The sequence below is a fragment of the Pan troglodytes genome, chromosome 16 (genome assembly GCF_028858775.2).
Source record: "Pan troglodytes isolate AG18354 chromosome 16, NHGRI_mPanTro3-v2.0_pri, whole genome shotgun sequence".
Taxonomy (NCBI): Eukaryota; Metazoa; Chordata; class Mammalia; order Primates; family Hominidae; genus Pan; species Pan troglodytes.
Window position 1 is genome coordinate 56,109,487 of NC_072414.2, and position 18,585 is coordinate 56,128,071.

Sequence of the window (18,585 nt, forward strand, 5' to 3'; positions counted from 1 at the left end):
ACATGTTTGTTAACTGAATTATTTGTGTGGGACCTGCATGATGTGAATATCCTACACATACTTCAACTGGTTGCTTGTTTCAGAGACTCCTAATATGCTAACATGTTCATTATATGTATAGTTAGTCCTCGAACAATGCAGGCGCAGTCAAAAATTTGTTTATAACTTCCCCAAAACTTTTCTGATAGCCTACTAATAGCCTACTGTTGACTGGAAGCCTTACCGATAAGATAATCAATTAACATGTCTTTTGTATGTTACATGTATTATATACTGTATTCTTACAATAAAGTAAGCTAGAGAAAAGAAAGTTATTAAGAAAATCATAGGAAGGGAAATGTATTTACCTTTCATTAAATGGAAGTGGTTCATCATAAAGGTTTTCATTCTTGCATCCTCACATTGAGTAAGTAGGCTAAGGCAGAGGAGGGGTTGGTCTTGCTGCCTCTAGGTGGCAGAGGCAGAGGAAAATTCATGTATAAATGGACCCGTGCAGTTCAAACCTGTGTTGTTCAAGGGTCAACTGTACTTTTTTGCTTGTTTGTTTTATACTCCCACCCCAGAGTCAGATTATGTTACCACCTTTCTCGCTTTCCTGATAGGGATCAGATTTCATTTCTAACAGTGTGGCACCCCTGTTTGCAGACTTGATTCACATTTAGTGATTAGAATACTGATCTGGGACTTGATTATGCTATAGGCATATATGCATAAACCATCATCTCTGGTTTCGTTTAGCCCCAAATGAAAAAGAAGCCGCATCATTCTTTGTATTTCCTAAGATTAAGATAGAATACTTACTGATCAGACCAAACCCAAATTGACATTTATGTTTTCTGTTACTAAAAAAGAAAAAAAGTTTGGACTGTTTAGGCTTAGAGCATCTAGTTCCATTGCTCCAAGTTGAAAGTGCATTCTTTTTATTTGCATAAAAAATTTTAATGCCTAGAAATGGTACATAATGCTATTTTTAAAGTCCCTTCTCTGGAACACTGAGGGAATGAGTCGTTCTGTTCAACTGAGTACTCCCCAGATAGACAAAGGCAGCCCTTAAGCACTGTTTTTTAAACTGTTTTGAGTAGAAAGATTTTCAGATATTACATGTCTTTTTTCGCAAATTGGATAGCATATAGTAAGTATAATTTAACCTTTACAAGGAGATCTAAACCATTAGGAAAAATTCTTAAACCATGACAAAATAACAGTGCTGTCATCAGGTGTGGAAAAGTGCCCTTTCCCAAATGTTACTGTGCTTGTGTCTTGGCTCCATTTTTTTCTAGCTTATAGTTTTCCTGACACTTGCTTTGACGTCATTTTTTTCCTGTCAGTATGCCTGCCTCTTCTATCATATTGGTGTGTAAAGCAAATATCTGAACTTCTTTTACAAACAATTTTTTTTCTTTTTTGGAGACAGAGTCTCCCTCTGTTGCCCAGGCTGAAGTGCAGTGGCGCGATCTTGGCTCACTGCAACCTCTGCCTCCCCGGTTCAAACAATTCTCCTGCCTCAACCTGCCAGTAGCTAGGACTACAGGCTCAGGCCACCACACCTGGCTACCGTTTTTTTGTATTTTTAGTAGAGACGGGGTTTCACCATGTTGCCCAGGGTGGTTTTAAACTCCTGAGCTCAGGCAGTCCTCCCACCTTGGCCTCCCAAAGTGCTAGGATTACAGGCATGAGCCGCCACGCCCAGCCTTTTACAAACAATTATAACAAGAATAAATGGGGCTCATATAATGTTCTGAAGGAATACTCCGAAGATTAAAATTGACAGACTAAATTAGCTGGCTGTGGTGGTATGCACCTGTAGTACCACCTATTCAGGAGGCTGAGGCAGGAGAATCACTTGAACCTGCGAGGTGGAGGTTGCAGTGAGCCCAGATCATGCCACTGCACTCCAACCTGGGTGACAGAGTGACACTCTGTCTAAAAAATAAATAAAATTGATAAACTTATTTTGGCTGTGTTGTCTTTTTGCTTATCCTTGGTTCTTGTATAAATTCTAGGTAGGAGAGGGTAGCCAAGTGGTTGTATTTGGAAAGAAGGAGAGGTTGTTCTACTAAGCCTGTGCTAGCAGAACACTTCCCTTACCTTCCTCCCCTTTTCTCCTTGTAAACATTTTATGACTCTCAGTCTAAGAGCCTCTATGTATTGAGAGTGCTTGCTATTGTTCTTGTAAGTTCTTAGCCTATACAAGTTTAGCCTTCAAAGACTCATTACTGACCTTCATTTTAAAATATCAACTTCATTTTAGATGCCACAGTGGAGCTATCCTTGGACAGCACACAAAATAATCAGAAGAAGGTGCCAGCCAAAACACTCATTTCTCTTCCTCCTCAGGAAGCCACAAATTCTTCGAAGCCCCAGCCAACCTATGAGGAGGTGAGAATCTGTGCTCTTGGTCTTATCGCTTTTAGATATTTAGGACTGTGTACGGCCAGTCTGAAGTGTAGTTGAGTATGAACCTTGAGAAAATATTTGTTACTCTTGAAGGAGATCTTTATGGTTAATGGACAGCCAGAATCCAATACAGGAGTCTTTCTTGAGCAGAGTATCTGTTGCCCAGAGAGCACAAAGGCTTTCAATGGTTACTAAAGATACTTAGTGTGCGAAGCTTCCACATTCAGGAGTATAGTTTCTCCTCACTCCCTTCCTAGCCTGCAAGAGGCAAGTCTTTCTAAATCTGGCAGTTATTCATTGTCATCAAAATAAGATTTTAAGGGGATACATGTAACAAAGACTTGTAAGCTGGCTCCTAATTTAAAATTTTGAGAGTTGGTACATTGGGATTGTTGGGAATGGACAAAAGCTGAACACTGAAGGATACATCTTGATTTTATTAGATTGGTATAAGGTTATTACAGGGTAAAATTGATAGCTTTTTTTTTCATATCAACTCTCATGATTTGTCTTTTCTTGAAAAAGCTAGAGGAAGAGGAACAGGAGGATCAATTTGATTTGACAGTCGGTATAACTGATCCTGAGAAGATAGGTAAGTGGTTCTTAGGACTCCTTGTGATGTTAGGATGTGGCTGTGGAAAGCATAGGTAGCTAATTTCAGGATGGCTACCCCCAGAGTTGAACTAGCCAATGTGAAGTACTTCATTAGTATCTTTTCTGTAAAAGTAGACCCCTTGCTATGTTTCTAAGGCCAGAGACTGCAGTTACTCAATGCGTTAGTCAGTCTTTTCTTGGCTTCAGGAAGAAAAATCAGAGTCATCAAATACTACTAGAATCCCTTTTTATTTTTATTCTTTTGGTTTTTTGTTTTTTAGAGACAAGGCCTCATTTTGTCACCCAGAATGGAGCACAGTAGCACTATCATAGCTCACTATCATCTCCAGCTCCTGGACTCAAGCAGTCCTCCCGCCTGAGCCACCCCAGCCGCCCAAGTAGCTGGGACTGCAGGCACGTGCTACCATGCCGACTAATTTTTTTTTTAAGAGATGGGGTCTTGCTATGTTGCCCAGGCTGGTCTCAAACTCCTGACCTCAAGTGATCCTCCTGCCTTAGCCTCTTAAAGCACCGAGATTACAGGCATGAGCCACCGCACCCAGCTAGAGTCTCTTTTTAAAAACCCCAACAGGCCAGCCATGGTGGCTCATACCTGTAATCCCAGCACTTTGGGAGGCCAAGGCAGGCAGATCACTTGAGATCAGGAGTTCAGCCAGGCCAACATGGTGAAACCCCATCTATACTAAAAATGCAAAAATTGACCAGGCATGGTGGTGTGCGCATATAATCGCACCTACTCAGGAGGCTGAGGCCAAAGAATCGCTTGAACCCGGGAGGTGGAGGCTGCAGTGAGCTGAGATCATGCCACTGCCCTCCATCCTGGGTGACAGAGCAAGACTGTGTCTTAAAAAAAAAAAAACACACACACACACACAAAAAAAACATTATCTTCTCCTTCAGAGTTGATAAGACCATTTTACTGTCTTTTGAGATGGTAAATCCAATGTAAGCACCCTAAAAAATACATGTTCTAAAATTGAGGGACACTGAACTTATTTTTTCCCTCAAAAAGTTTGAAACTCTCATTTATACACATACTTTTGATAACCTTATGAGGTGGGGAAGTCTATCTGTGGGATCCAAGTTGAATTGTACTCAAAATTGAAGTTAGATCTTCAAAAAGCATAACACTTAACTTTGTCTGGACTTGGATTTTTAGGATGGCTTTCCCCTCTACCAAGCTTGCAAGAGTTATCCCTGAGTGGAGAACAATAGGCCTCATCTTTCCTTGTTCTAGCTATAGTCCCTTACGGAAGAGGCTATACAGAACCTGTCTTCCTAAACAGGAGTGGTGTTTATACAGTTGAGAGGACAAATGTAATTCTCAACTCTTGGTCTATTTGGTACTAGGGACAGGAACTTGTGAGACTTTATGCCAAAATGGTTGTCTTTTTTTTTTTTTTTTTTTTTTTTTTTTGAGACGGGGTCTCACTCTGTCACCCAGGCTGGAGTGCAGTGGTATGATCACAGCTCACTGCAGCCTCGACCTCCCCAGGCTCAGGTGATCCTTCCACCTCAGCCTCCTGAGTAGCTGGGACTACAGATGTGCATCACCATGCCTGGCTAATTTTTTTATATTTTTTGTAGAGACAGGGTTTCACCATGTTGCCTAACCTGGTCTCCGGCCAAAATGGTGGTCATTAAACTATTGATTTTAGGCCAGGTGCAGTGGCTTACATGTGTAATCCCAGCAGTTTGGAAGGCCAAGGCAGGAGGATCACTTGAACCCAGGAGTTCAGGACCAGCCTGCCCAACATGGCAAGACCATGACTCTACAAAAAGTAAAAAATTAGCCCTGTCTCTACAAAAAAATAAAAAATTACAGAGGCATGGCGGTACATGCCTGTAGTCCCACGTACTTGGGAGGCTGAGGTGGGAGGATCATTTGAGCCTGGAAGGTCAAGGCTGCAGTGAGCTGAGGTAATACTACTGCACTCCACCTTGGGTAACAGAGTGAGATCCTGTCTCAAAAAGAAAAAAAATTTTTTTTAAATTTGAACTGTTGAGTTTTACTTTTCCCAGACTGTTAGACTGGTAGGATGTTTTTGAGCGTCTTACACAGTTCTGTCATCTAACAGAAAAGGAAATTGAGGACCAAAAGGGAAGTAGCTTTCCTGTTAGGGCACAGTGTGGCCCATGATAGATCCTGGACCAGGACTTTGGATTATATGTCTAGATTCTCTCTTGCTTCTCTAATATTTATGGATAGTCTATAAACACATTAATTTTAAGCTAGTTATTCACCGCTTTAAATCCTTGGTGGAATAAGATGAATGAATGGCACTTATTCTCTTAAAATTTAATAAGTCATGATGTCTGAACCAGGAGAGGGAACATACTGGTTTCCTAAGGCTGCTGTAGCAAAGTACTACAAACTGGTTAAAACAACAGAAATTTCTCACAGTTTTGGAGGCCAGAAATCTCAAATCCTGGTGTCGGCAGGCCATTCTCCCTGTGAAGGTGCTAGGGAAGGACTGTTCATGCCTCTCTCCCAGCTTCTGGCAGTCTCAGGCCTTCCTCAGCTTGTCGATGCGTCACTTCAGTCTCTGCCTTTGCTGTCATGTGGCATCCTTCCTAAGCGTCTCCACATTGCCTTCCCTCTATGCATGTCTATCTCTGTGTGCACATTCCCTCTTTAACAAATAAGGACACCAACCTGAGTGGAGTAGGGCCCACCCTAATGTCTTCATTTTAACTCAGTTACATCGGTAAAGACCCTGTAAGATCACATTCTGAGGAACTGGGAGTTAGAACGTAAAACGTACCTATTTTGAAGGGGACACAATTTATCCCATTACAGAGAGTAATTTAAACAGCCCATGGATCAGATGCATTTAAACACAAATCACTCTTGGTGATAAGTTTTCATCTCCTTGCACTGTAGTCTAGATTCTTAGTCATGTTGATGCCAAGAAACCAGCTAATTAAAATATTTTCATATTCAAGGCCTGATCTTTATAACAACACATTCTGTTTGTGTGGGCTGTTTATTCAACATGTGCTTCTTGTTCCTGCACACGTCTAAATAATTTAGAATTCAACTTTTACCAGGATATGCTTTTTAGAGCCTTGGTAATTTGCATATGTTATCTTCAACTCTGAAATTATTCTGGAAATTTACGTAAATTTAAAACCTTGTATTACTAGCTTATTTGCAGATCTGTGTGCTCTCTATGTACATGCAGTATGTCTCTTTTCATGTACATTGCCTAAGTAAAAGCAGCTGAGAAACAAAATATCTGAAGATCCTGCTTTTCTGTTTTCTCTGTGTTTGCATTTAGACTTTCTTAACTGCAGGCACTAAATTATGGGATTGACTTCTTGGACATTTGACCATAACTATTCTGCTGTGAATGAAATTTTGAACATTACTTCTATAAAATAAACTTAGATTTCTTTTTTTTTTCTTTTATCAGTAGTAAACATCCTTAGTAGTATTGGGTAATGTTAATAAGGTGGTTTAGAAGAGAACTAAAGTTGGTAATCAGTATAAAATAATTTCTAAAGTTTAGCTTATGGTTTCTGTTTTATATACACCCTTTTGGTAGGGGCTGGGGAAGTACAGCAGACAAGCCCTGTATTCCTGTGTAATCTTCAAATTCTTGGTAAATTTTTCAAAAAGCAGGCATTTCCAGCCATCTTACTGAAACCAAGTTGTAATGTGGGAAGCTGCTGATCCAGTACTGCCTGCTCTTCCTTCCCTTGGCCCCTCACCCCTCACCCAGAACCAGTTCAGGGGCTTAAGCAGCTGGTAACTGTTGACCTAGGTTTTCCTGTTTGATGTGGGAAGGAATCAAGGGTGGGGGAGGCAGGGAACAAAACCAACCCCAAACACCATAGTCCAGCACTGGAGCTGTGTCTGTTTGGATTCCAGAATATGTCTTTTCAGTGCTCAGGATATCAATGGCATCTTTATCTCCTTAAGTGGTCTAGGTCAGGACATCACCACAGAGAAAAACAATAGCTTGAATCCCAAATTATTTAACAGTCAAAGACTTCTTCATAAAAATAATTGCTCCAGGAAAGGGAGATTTGTGTGACATTAGGCAGCCAAAGTGTCTTCCTGCCAGACCCTTTGCTCTTGGTGAACATGCTAGATCAGAGAGGTCAGTGTCCCCCCCGGCACCAATGGAGGGGGTTGTGACGATATTTCTGAAAGAGCAAATCGAGCCCAGAGCTAGCCTAGGGTAGAACTACTTGTTTCCTTTTATATCAGTTGCTTCCTTCTCCTCCTGCTTTATACAGCAAGAGAATTGTTTGGTTTTGGACAGATGTGTGTAACCAGCCCAAATATTGGCATGGTAACAACTGATGGATTGTCAGTATCCAGTGCTGCTTTGTGGAGGGTATAAATGGAGCCTGGCCTGGCTTTGGAACAGAGGGCTGACTCTCTTGTGTAACTCAAACTGGGGCTCAGCCAGCATCCATGGGGGCTTGCTATGTGCCACAGAGGCCCTGAGGCAAAGTAGGAACTGGATTCTAAGATTGCATATAAAGCTTGGAGATGAAACAAGCATCCCTTCTTATCCAGGGTTCCTATGGCTTTTATGATTCCTGGTCAAATGTTAGCTGGATTGGCACTGCTTTGGTTTACAAGATAATCTTCTGCTTTCTTGTTCTCTCACAGGGGATGGTATGAATGCATATGTAGCCTACAAAGTTACAACACAGGTGAGTCCAGGTGACCTTGCTGATGACCATCTTCATAGACTTTGGTGCTTATACCAAGGTCATCATTCAGATTATTTCTGGGTATCTCCTTTGTTTCTTTGCCAACATCTTCATGTTTACTCAAGATGGAGCAAGCCTGCATCCCCTTGGTAATCTCATCTGGATACTCCAGACTGAGTCTTTTTAATACTCTTCCAGAAAGCTAACATTTCAGTGTGATTCTATTAAGTCGTGGTATATCTGATACAGCCCCATCCCTCTTAGAGAACCATGTGGTTTGGAGCTAGATTCACAGATTGCCCTAAACCATCTTTTAAAATCTTCAATGCTTCTGAGGTTTCAGAGAGCTTTTTTTAATACTTAACCTTTTGCCCCTCTAGTCTGCTCTTCTTTTGTATATAATATTAATGCCTACAAAATGTATACAATGTTGTATACAAGTTAGGAAGCATAATAAATGAAGCCCTAAACTTACCACTAGTCTTAAAGTTGAGTATCATTGGATCCACCTGTGTGTTTTTCCATCATATCCCCTGCCTCATACCTTAGAGGTGTCCTTTCTCCTGAGTTGTCTCTCATTTCCTTTATAAGAAATCTTTACATATATATACATATATATATATATATATATATATATATATATATATATATGACTGTTTTGCTTTGTTTTGAGTTTCATAAAAATAGTATCATGGGGGCCGGTCGCGGTGGCTCACGCCTGTAATTCCAGCACTTTGGGAGGCTGAGATGGGCAGATCACAAGGTCAGGAGATCGAGACCATCCTGGCTAACACAGGGAAACCCTGTCTCTACTAAAAATACAAAAAAATTAGCCGGGCATGGTGGCAGGCACCTGTAGCCCCAGCTGCTGGGGAGGCTGAGGCAGGAGAATGGCGTGAACCTGGGAGGCGGAGCTTGCAGTGAGCCGAGATTGCGCCACTGCACTCCAGCCTGGGCGACAGAGGGAGACTCTGTCTCAAAAAAAAAAAAAAAAAAAAAATAGTATCATGCTGATAATTGTGCTTGCTTTATTTAGCATTGTTTCTCTCACCCATCCTTGATGGTCATGGCTGTAGTTAGTTCATATACCACAAAATATTTATGTTTTCCTGTTGTGAACATTTTCTGCTGTCAACATGTTTCTGGTTTTTGTAACTGGGAACTTTCTTGCACATCTCTAGTACACACGTAGAAGGATTTCTCTAGAGTATGTAACCAGAAGTAATTCCCGTGGGTCATAGGTACTACAAATATTGCACACAAGGAATACAAACTGTTTTTTAAAGTCTTTGTACCAATTTGTACCCCATCAGCAGTGTATAAAAGTTCCCATTGATTCACTTCCTTGCCAGCAATTGGTGAGGCCAACCTCCTTAAATTTTGCCTATCTGGTGAGTTTAAAGTGAACTCTCATTGTGATGTAGCCCTAACTTTTTTGGTAGAAATCTGCTTTGTATTGTCTCTCTACTACTTGTTGGCCTGCGTCCTGTGAGCTCTAGATTATGATACTTTAGAGGTTACTGTCTACAGCTTAGACATTTCATCCAATTCCCACCCTGCTCATCACCTGCTTCCCCTTCTTAGAAGCACTTTTTGTCTGTCTCTAGTTTGGCTGCTGTAATTCCAGCAGCTAATACCCTTAAATAAGTCAATGAGGCTTGGCGCAGTGGCTCACGCCTGTAATCCCAGCACTTTGGGAGGCTGAGGCAGGTGGATCACCTGAGGTCAGGAGTTCGAGAGCAGCCCGGCCAACATGGTGAAACCCCATCTCTACTAAAAAACTATAAAAATTAGCTGGGCCTGGTGGCAGGAGCCTGTAATCCTAGCCACTCAGGAGGCTGAGACAAGAGAATTGCTTGAACCTGGGAGGTGGAGGTTGCAGTGAGCCAAGATTGCACCACTGCACTCCAGCCTGGGTGACAGAGTGAGACTCCATCTCAAAAAAAAAAAAAAAAAAAAAAGCAGTGAAGAATGAGCTGGGCATGGTAGCGTGTGCCTGTATTCCTAGCTACTTGGGAGGCTGAGGTGGGAGGATCGCTTAAGCCCAGGAGTTTGAGGCTGCAGTAAGGTGTGATCGCACCAATGCACTCCAGCCTGGGCAACAAAGTGAGATCCTGTCTCCAAAAAAAAAAGTCAATAAAAGATGAATGGGTTACTGGTTACTATAGAATTCTAGCTTTAAACTAGAACTGAACATTTCTTTCTTTAGAACAGGAGTTCTTAACCTGGGAATGAAACTGTATTTGAATTTTTTTTTCTCAAAGGTCACCATGGCTTCAGATGTATTTGAATTTAATTGATTGCCTTTATAATCCTATATATTTTTTGCATTTAAAATCATTCTGAGAAGAGCTCCTTAGGCTCCCAGACTGCCAAAGGGGAACTATAGTTTTAAAAAGTTTAAGACTCTCTGCCTTGGAGAAAGTTATTTGCCAGGTGACTGAAGGGCAGGGATCTGGGAAATGGGTTTCTTTAATGTCAATAGGATGACTTTCAAGATACCATCCCCTATTTGGAATGAAATTGCCTTGTGTTTTTTCCTGTCCCCAAGACAAGCTTACCATTGTTCAGAAGCAAACAGTTTGCAGTAAAAAGAAGATTTAGTGACTTTCTGGGTCTTTATGAGAAGCTTTCCGAGAAGCACTCTCAGAATGGCTTCATTGTCCCTCCACCCCCGGAGAAGAGCCTCATAGGTAAGCCTGTGGTCTTTCATTCCACTTGGATTGTTTTCCTTTGCATTCTCTCCAAAATTCACTTACCGTTTAGTATATGAGACTACTTCTATTAACAGTCTTGTGGTTAGAAAAGAGACATTTCCAGTGTTTTCCTACACTGGAGGTCTAGAGAAAAATAGCATATTTTGGCATGTTCTCCTTGGGTGCAGTAGGAGCTCTGGGTTTAGCCTCCAGAGATGTTCGTTTGTTTTCTATTGGTCTTCAGGAGTCTTACATGATTGCGGTTGCCTCCAGATTGAAATAGACTACATTGGATTAGGGGTCAGAGGAAGAAACCTCTTCATTTTGTTTGTTTGTTTGTTTGGTTTTTTGGTTTTTGTTTGTTTGTTTGTTTTTGAGGTGGAGTCTCGCTCTGTCACCAGGTTGGAGTGCAGTGGCGCGATCTCAGCTCACTGAAACCTCCGCCTTCCGGGTTCAAGAGATTCTCCTGCCTCAGCCTCCCGCTTAGCTGGGACTACAGGTGCCCGCCACCATGCCCAGCTAATTTTTGTATTTTTAGTAGAAACAGGGTTTTACCACGTTGGCCAGGATGGTCTTGATCTCTTGACCTCGTGGTCCGCCCGCCTTGGCCTCCCAAAGTGCTGGGATTACAGGTGTGTGCCACTGCGCCCGGCCAGGAGCCTCTTCATTAACATCAGTTGATGTTTGTACTCAGGGTTCCATGGCCGCCTTTTTAAGAAAATGTTTACTCTGCAAGTCCTAGAGTTTAGAACCTTCAGCACTTAGAGACTAGTTTTCAAAAGTGGCTCTCATGTAAAGAACCTTTTGTTCATCCCTGCATATAACATAGAAGTGGCCTTAGGCTGTGTGCTAGCCTCACTGCCTTTCCTCCTGTTGACACTTAAAAAAAAAAAAAGATTTATCCTCTTCATGATGATTTATGGTTATTTTGCTTTTTAAATTCCATTCTAGGGATGACAAAAGTGAAAGTTGGGAAGGAAGATTCTTCTTCTGCAGAATTTCTTGAAAAACGGAGGGCCGCTTTAGAAAGGTAAGTGCCATGCAGCCATTTTCCTGAATAATGTGAGGACAAATGAAAAGCTGAAAAGTGAGTCTAAATGACGAGACAGTCCATTGAGTTAGAGATGAAACGTGAATAAATTGAAGTTGCACACCTCCATATTATCTCTTTAACTTTTCCTGAGTCGCTTATTTTCCCACCTTGAGAATAGACCATCTTCTGTTCTTTCCCCATCCTGAGTGAGCAGGCAGTCATATTCTTAGACAATCAATCAAATATGAATGGCTCTGAGGTTTCTTTCTGACCAGTTATTTTTCTCTCCCTTTTTGGAAAAGTCAGGAATGTGAACTTGAATATGCTTACAAGGAGAGACCTACTTAAGTACCTTATCTTAGGGTACTTTAAGTACAAAAAGTACAAAAGACATGGTATCACTGCCAGCACTGTGTGACGCCCAGAACCTTCTGAGGCCAGCTCAACTAACCAGATGATAACTGCTTACCTTTTAGGTACCTTCAGAGGATTGTAAATCATCCTACCATGTTACAGGACCCTGACGTCAGAGAGTTCTTGGAAAAAGAAGAGGTTAGTATTCAGTGCAAACTGAATTTCATAATTTATATCTGCCCCTAGTGAAATGAAACTAGTTCATTCCAAAAATATGTGAGCACTTAACATGCCTAGTACTAGACTGTATCCTAGTTTTGTGTGAACCCCTGAGAGTGACAAGTATTTTTCAGCCTTTGAAATAAAAGAAGCTCTGCCCGAAGTCAAAAGCAGTTGGTTGTAAGGGTCAAATAGCAGCCTAGTATTGTCTTACTGGATCAACACAGTGATCTATTTGGCAGGTCCTTGGCATGTTGTAGGTTACTTCTTGGCTCAGATTGAATGTATATTTTATGCCAGGCGGGTCACTGGTTAACAGTTACCACAAACCACAGAACTACCATGTAGGAAAAGTGTTGATTGAAGTAGACAGTCTCTTTCACAGGCTATGCGTAGGCTAGTCATGATTGTCAAAAACTGAAAACAGCCCAATTGCTAACAGTGGAAGAATTAAGTAAAATATATCAATATAACCAAATACTTGATTCTCATCATAAACAAAGTATACAGAAATGTTAGTACATGGACACGTATGTTAAAAGAATTACAAAATTTGCAACATGAAATAGCATATAAATACAGCTGTAGAAACATGTAAGTCATTAAGGATCAAAAGAAACACTGGAGTGAAATGTTTTATCTCACAGGAAAGCAAACTAGAAGGAAGTAAGTGACTGGGTAGGGCTATCATTTTGCTTTAATTTTTATTTTTAAATTTTTCTTTCATTTGTATGTAGTATGTGTTACTCCAGTGAAGAAAATGATACTAAATAAATGAGGGGGTTTTCTCCTCTAAAATGAAATGTTTTCATTAAAAATTCCCTGTCAAATGCTTCAAATCTTTTAGTCTTTTCTTGTGGATATTCTTAAATCCCTTCTTCCTTTTCACCCTCTCGTCTTTACTCCATACCCCTAAGCAGGGTATGTCTGTAGCAGCACTGTGGGCACTTTGGGTCAGATAGTTCTTTGTTGTAGGGGTTGTCCTATGCATTGTAGGGGGTTTTAGCAGCATTCCTGGTACCTACCCACTAGATCCAGGTAGCACCCCCTCCCCAGTTATAACAACCACAATCATCTCCAGACATTGCCAAATGTCCCCTAGGAAGTAAAGTGGCCCCAAGTTTAGAACTACTGCCACGCCAGGCGCGGTGGCTCTTGGCTGTAATTCCAGCACTTTGGGAGGCTGAGGCAGGAGGATCACCTGAGGTCAGGAGTTCGAGACCAGCCTGGCCAACATGGCAAAATCCTGTCTCTACTAAAAATACAAAAATTAGCTGGTCGTGGTGGCGGGCACCTATAATCCCAGCTACTTGGGAGGCTGAGGCAGGATAATCACTTGAACCCTGGAGGCAGAGGTTGCCGTGAGCTGAGATCGTGCCACTGCACTCCAGCCTGGGCGACAAGAGCAAGACTCCGTCTCAAAAAAAAAAAAAAAGAACTACTGCCATAGAGTCCTGAACACTAAAATCTGACTTTTTAGCATAGTATGCTGTATATGCTGTAGATTTTTCAGCGTCCTTTCCATGCCCTAGGAGAGTACTGGGGAGACTGAACAGCAATCAGATTGTTCCTAAATATTTGGCATGCTTGACTACTAGGTTATCCCTGAAAGTAGCCTTGATCTGAATCAATAATTTTCTTGTCCTTGGATATTTGTTCACTGAAGAAAATTCGAACACAGCACGATTTCAGTGTCTTAAGACTTTTAAGTCTGGTTTTGTACAAAGTGTGCTAATCCAAGGGAACTTTTGACTTTTAACAAGAGTATGCTTGGTACTTAAGCAGTTCATGCCTGGGTAGGCAGACAATCTCAATTTGAGGTCACCTGGCCACGTAACACCCCAGTCTACTTTTTTTCTGTATAAAATATCAAAAGCTGAAAATGTTGCTGATTCTTTTTAACATGGTTCTTTGATTTTTCTGTATGGACATGTTAGTTGTGGATTCCTCAGACTGCCTTTGAAAACAATTTACAGTTCAAATAATTTGTCTGGCAAGTTTTGGCATGCCATCTGATGGATACTAATTCTTCTGAACCTAAAATAGGGGCAGCAGATAACTTGCCATCCCTGCCTTCTTGGTCTTGTAGCTGCCACGTGCCGTGGGTACCCAGACATTGAGTGGTGCTGGTCTCCTCAAGATGTTCAACAAAGCCACAGATGCCGTCAGCAAAATGACCATCAAGATGAATGAATCAGACATTGTGAGTAGCCCTGTGCCTCTTACCTCCACCTACACCTCAGGCTTATGGGTCAGAACCCCTAAGGAGTCCTGAAATTTCTGAGATTAGAAACTTTTTTATAAGATTTTTCAGTCCCTTTTTGAGAAACAACTGCTAAAGAAAGACTGTACTGCACCCATAAAAGTAATCTCATTAAAGTTCTGGGCTTTTGTGTTTCAGTGGTTTGAGGAGAAGCTCCAGGAGGTAGAGTGTGAGGAGCAGCGCTTACGGAAACTGCATGCTGTTGTAGAGACTCTAGTCAACCATAGGAAAGGTAACAAGCTCTGAAATGCACTTGGAGCTAGGGGAAATTGTTGTCTCTAGTGAACTGGAGATGCGAGGGCATGCTGTTCCAATCCTCTCAGCCATCCAAGTTGAAATTCTCAGCCCACCTGGTCCTTGATGTTCTGATAAAAAAAAGGTATGCCCTGCGTCTCCTGGCAGAAAACATGATTCAACCACTGTGGGCATTGTACTTTCTACCTGGGAGGGGTGCAGGGAAGCCATCCCAGATACAGCATGACCTGGGATATGGGCTTCTGTTGATTTTGAGTTGATGGCTTACATCCAAAATGATGTCATACATGCTTGAGCTACATGGTCAAACCAGCAATGCGTAAATGCAAGGAAACCACCTGTCTCCTAATCCTTCTGCATCTTTCTTTAGTGAAATTTGCTTAAGAGCTTGTGAAATTTTCCCAGTTTGAATCTTTTCCCTCTTTGCCTTAAACATGCTGATAATTAGAAATTGAAACAGACAGAAGACCCATAGCATGAGGCCAGGGTAAGTAAGGGTTGGCAAAGTATAATCTGGCCCATGGGCCAAATCTGACCCTGGTTCCTATTGCCATGAGCTACAAATTTAGGTTTTTACATTTTTAAAGTAATGAATGAGGGGAGAAAAGAATCTGTAGCAGACTATGTGTAGCCTTCAAAGTCTAAAAAATTTATTATTAGCCGGTCGCGGTGGCTCACGCCTGTAATCCCAGCAATTTGGGAGGCCGAGGCAGGTGGGTCACGAGGTCAGGAGTTCAAGGCCAGCCTGGCCAAGATGGTGAAACCTTGTCTCTACTAAAAATAGAAAAAATTAGCCAGGTGTGGTGGTGGGCATCTGTAATCCCATCTGCTTGGGAGGCTGAGGCAGAGAATTGCTTGAACCCGGGAGGCGGAGGTTACAGTGAGCTGAGATGGCGCCACTGCACTCCTTTACACAAAGTTTGCCCTACTCTAGAACGTGCAAGACTATACGATGTGCACATATATTCACTCTTCTCTCTTGTACAGACAGGCTACCACTCATGAGCTTTAACATAAATATAAGAATAGTTTCTTTGGCCTGTTTGTTATTTAACAACTGGGCTTTGGTTCTCCAGGGATATTGGAGCTGCTTCCTTCAGGTAGGCCTAACCCAGTGAAACTCAGGACAGCTGGTGCCTCTCCCTCCTGCTCCTGTGACCAGGCCACATTCTCTTTACTCTCTGAATACAGTTAACTGTGGTGTAAGTGACTGGGTTGCAGAGCCCTCAGTTCCCAGATATGCAGTGGGCGGCATTGCTAAGACATGCCATGCAGTGTCAGCTGATTTGTCCCTTTTCCTTGTGAGATCAGAGAGGCCTCTGCTGTCTTTTCCTCCTTCCAGAGCTAGCGCTGAACACAGCCCAGTTTGCAAAGAGTCTAGCCATGCTTGGGAGCTCTGAGGACAACACGGCATTGTCACGGGCACTCTCCCAGCTGGCTGAGGTGGAAGAAAAAATTGAGCAGCTCCACCAGGAACAGGCCAACAATGACTTCTTCCTCCTTGCTGAGCTCCTGAGTGACTACATTCGCCTCCTGGCCATAGTCCGCGTAAGCTTCTGTTTCCTTTTCTCCTCCTTCCCTTGATTTGATTTGTTTTTCCTTTGCTGGTCCCCTTCCCAAGACAGTTTCATCCCATTATAGCTTGTAAATAGGTGTCACTTTTTCTACTTTTAAGAGGAAAGGTATCCTGTAAACCAAGCAATCTATTCACCTGTTAGCTAGTTATCACTGAATCATTTTGAGCCCCACAGCCAAGATTCCTAGATGGCATTTGGAGAAAAGACCACTCTTGAATTTCCGAATAGGTTGCCCTTTATTGTTGAGGCCAGACAGTGTCTTCTGTGGTCCTTTCTTGAAGCAAGGTTGCTTACAGACCTACTCTTTTGGTCCCCTGGAGCAGTGACTTCCTCAGTCCTTTGGTCTTTGCCTCCTTAACAGTAACTGGTGGCTTTGCCCTGGTTAAGAGCTCTTGCTGACTTCCACTTGTCCTTCCAGTATGGGCAGTCAGGTAACTACATGGAACTGGCTTGGCATTGCATGGAGGAGTGCGGCCAGGGGACTGAGAGAGCTTGTCACCAGAGCCTTCCTGTGCTGTGCCACCCCACACTGGTAACATTCCAGCCTGCCCCTCGTCAAGCACCTCACTCTTTCTCCTGGTGATCAAGCAGTGTGGTTTCCCCGTGAGCACTCCTAGTGATTAAGGTTAAGGAATTTTGACAGTAGTATTAGCTGTCGCATGGCCTCCCTAAGACAGAGGAAAGAACCAAGAGGAAGCCTGGCACCTACACTCTAAGGGCCTAAGTCTGTCCTTGATTTCGCTTGGGATCAGGATGTGTGAGCCTCAGAGTTAGAACAGTGCCCCCCGCTCGTTCCCCGTCCCCAACATATCTCCCATTAGGGAGCTTGTGCGTTGTGTCAGGAGCTGAGCTGCTCCCAGGCTGTCACTTACCCCGTGGTGGAGATGCCTCATAGAGCCTGGGAGGTTGCTCATTGTCCTCTCCCATTGCTATTTGGTTTGCTGCTAACTCCAGAGTGATGAGTCTACCTGCTATGTAATTCTTAGAACTGGGCAGGCTACTTAGACTGGAGAGCCAGCTGCAGGAAGGGCACCCTCTGGGGGAAGCTTTCTATGAGGAGCATTGTTTGGGGTCTCTGGAGAGCACAGTTCTTGGATATGGCCCCCAGGCAGAGTGAGCTTGTACCACAGGGGTGAGGGCCTTGCTTAGAGCTACATGGGCTGGGGCTGGGGAAGTGTGCCTCATGGCACATAATTGCGAATGGTCTTTTCTCAGAGACCCTTCATCTGCCTACCTCATGCTTATGAGCCTGGTGGTGGGATTGGAGAGAAGAGCAAAGGTTTCTTTTCTGCTCTTCCCCGAGCATGGAGCCGGACCACTGTTAGGCCAGTGGGTTGGGCTTGAGTCTAACTAACTCAGATAAGAGGTTGCCCTTTACCTAATCTTTTGACATTGAGGTGTTAAGATGCTGCAGGGGAGCAGCAGTGACAATCCTGGGGCAGGTGAATTTGGTGGCATTGCATTCCCTAAGGTTCAAGTTTTGGCAAAAGCCTGTGCTAAGGAGGCATAGACAATATGCAGGGAAGGTTGGGGCGTGGTGGCTCACGCCTGTAATCCCAGCACTTTGGGAGGCTGAGGCAGATGGATCACCTGAGGTCAGGAGTTCGAGACCAGCCTGGCCAGCGTGGCGAAACCCCATCTCTACTAAAAATACAAAAATTATCTGGGCGTGGTGGTGTGTGCCTATATTCCCAGCTACTCAGGAGGCTGAGGCAGGAGAATCGCTTGAAACCAGGAGGTGGAGGTTGCAGTGCAGTGAGCCAAGATCGCGCCATTGCACTCCAGCCTGAGTGATAAGAGTGAAACTCCGTCTAAAAAGAAAATATTCGGGGAACTTTTGCAGGGCAGTGAGGGAGCCGCTGGAACCCGGCTGGGCGGCTGGCCCCAGGCACAGATCCTTGATCCAGGCTGCTGCTTGGGGCCTATTAAGCAAGTCCGGGTGGGCGTGGTTAGTCAGGCCAGCAGCTTCCTTCCCTGGAAATGCTGATTGTGGTCAAGGAACTGGAAACAAGGAAAACTAGCAAATAGATTTTGGGGAGCTTCTTGGAGGCCTTGGTAGCCTAGAGCAGGTGAGTGTGTGGTTGGGAAAAAGCAATGTGGCCCTATGGTGGTTTTAGGTGTTGATTTAAAGATTTGTTAAGCTAACCTTGTGCATTATTTGGGTGTCAGTTTAAAGGCTGGGTCCTTAGGGTGGACTTCCCTGACATATTTCCCAGGCTAAGCTAGGCCTCTGGTTTCATGTTATAGTACCCTGCTGCTTTCCCAGTAGTCTGCATACTTGTATCTATTTGTAATTGTAAATGTAATGTTGGCCTTTTCCATTAGATGACAAGTTCCATGAAAATGGGACCATGAGTTTCATCCACTGTATTCTTAGCTCCTGGCACATGGCAGGCACTCAGGGAAAGTATGTAGCCTTATGAACTGACTGATCTGAGGTAGGCACTTTTGTAAGCCATAGTATTGGTCACTGGCATGAGGCCACCTACTGGCTCCCTGCCATCC

General features: G+C 43.1%; 1 protein-coding gene across 4 annotated transcripts in view; it reads left to right on the top strand.

Moving 5' to 3' along the window:
• SNX1 (sorting nexin 1) overlaps window positions 1–18,585 on the top strand; it is a 50,948-nt gene that overhangs the window by 20,260 nt on the left and 12,103 nt on the right. For all 4 annotated transcript variants that reach the window (XM_003314708.7, XM_009429322.5, XM_063795115.1 and 1 more), the window contains exons 3-11: window positions 2,252–2,379; window positions 2,923–2,989; window positions 7,640–7,683; window positions 10,235–10,376; window positions 11,331–11,409; window positions 11,889–11,964; window positions 14,075–14,188; window positions 14,387–14,480; window positions 15,846–16,051. In XM_003314708.7, the coding sequence (XP_003314756.1) occupies window positions 2,252–2,379; window positions 2,923–2,989; window positions 7,640–7,683; window positions 10,235–10,376; window positions 11,331–11,409; window positions 11,889–11,964; window positions 14,075–14,188; window positions 14,387–14,480; window positions 15,846–16,051 (950 nt within the window). The remainder of the gene's footprint in view (window positions 1–2,251; window positions 2,380–2,922; window positions 2,990–7,639; window positions 7,684–10,234; window positions 10,377–11,330; window positions 11,410–11,888; window positions 11,965–14,074; window positions 14,189–14,386; window positions 14,481–15,845; window positions 16,052–18,585) is intronic.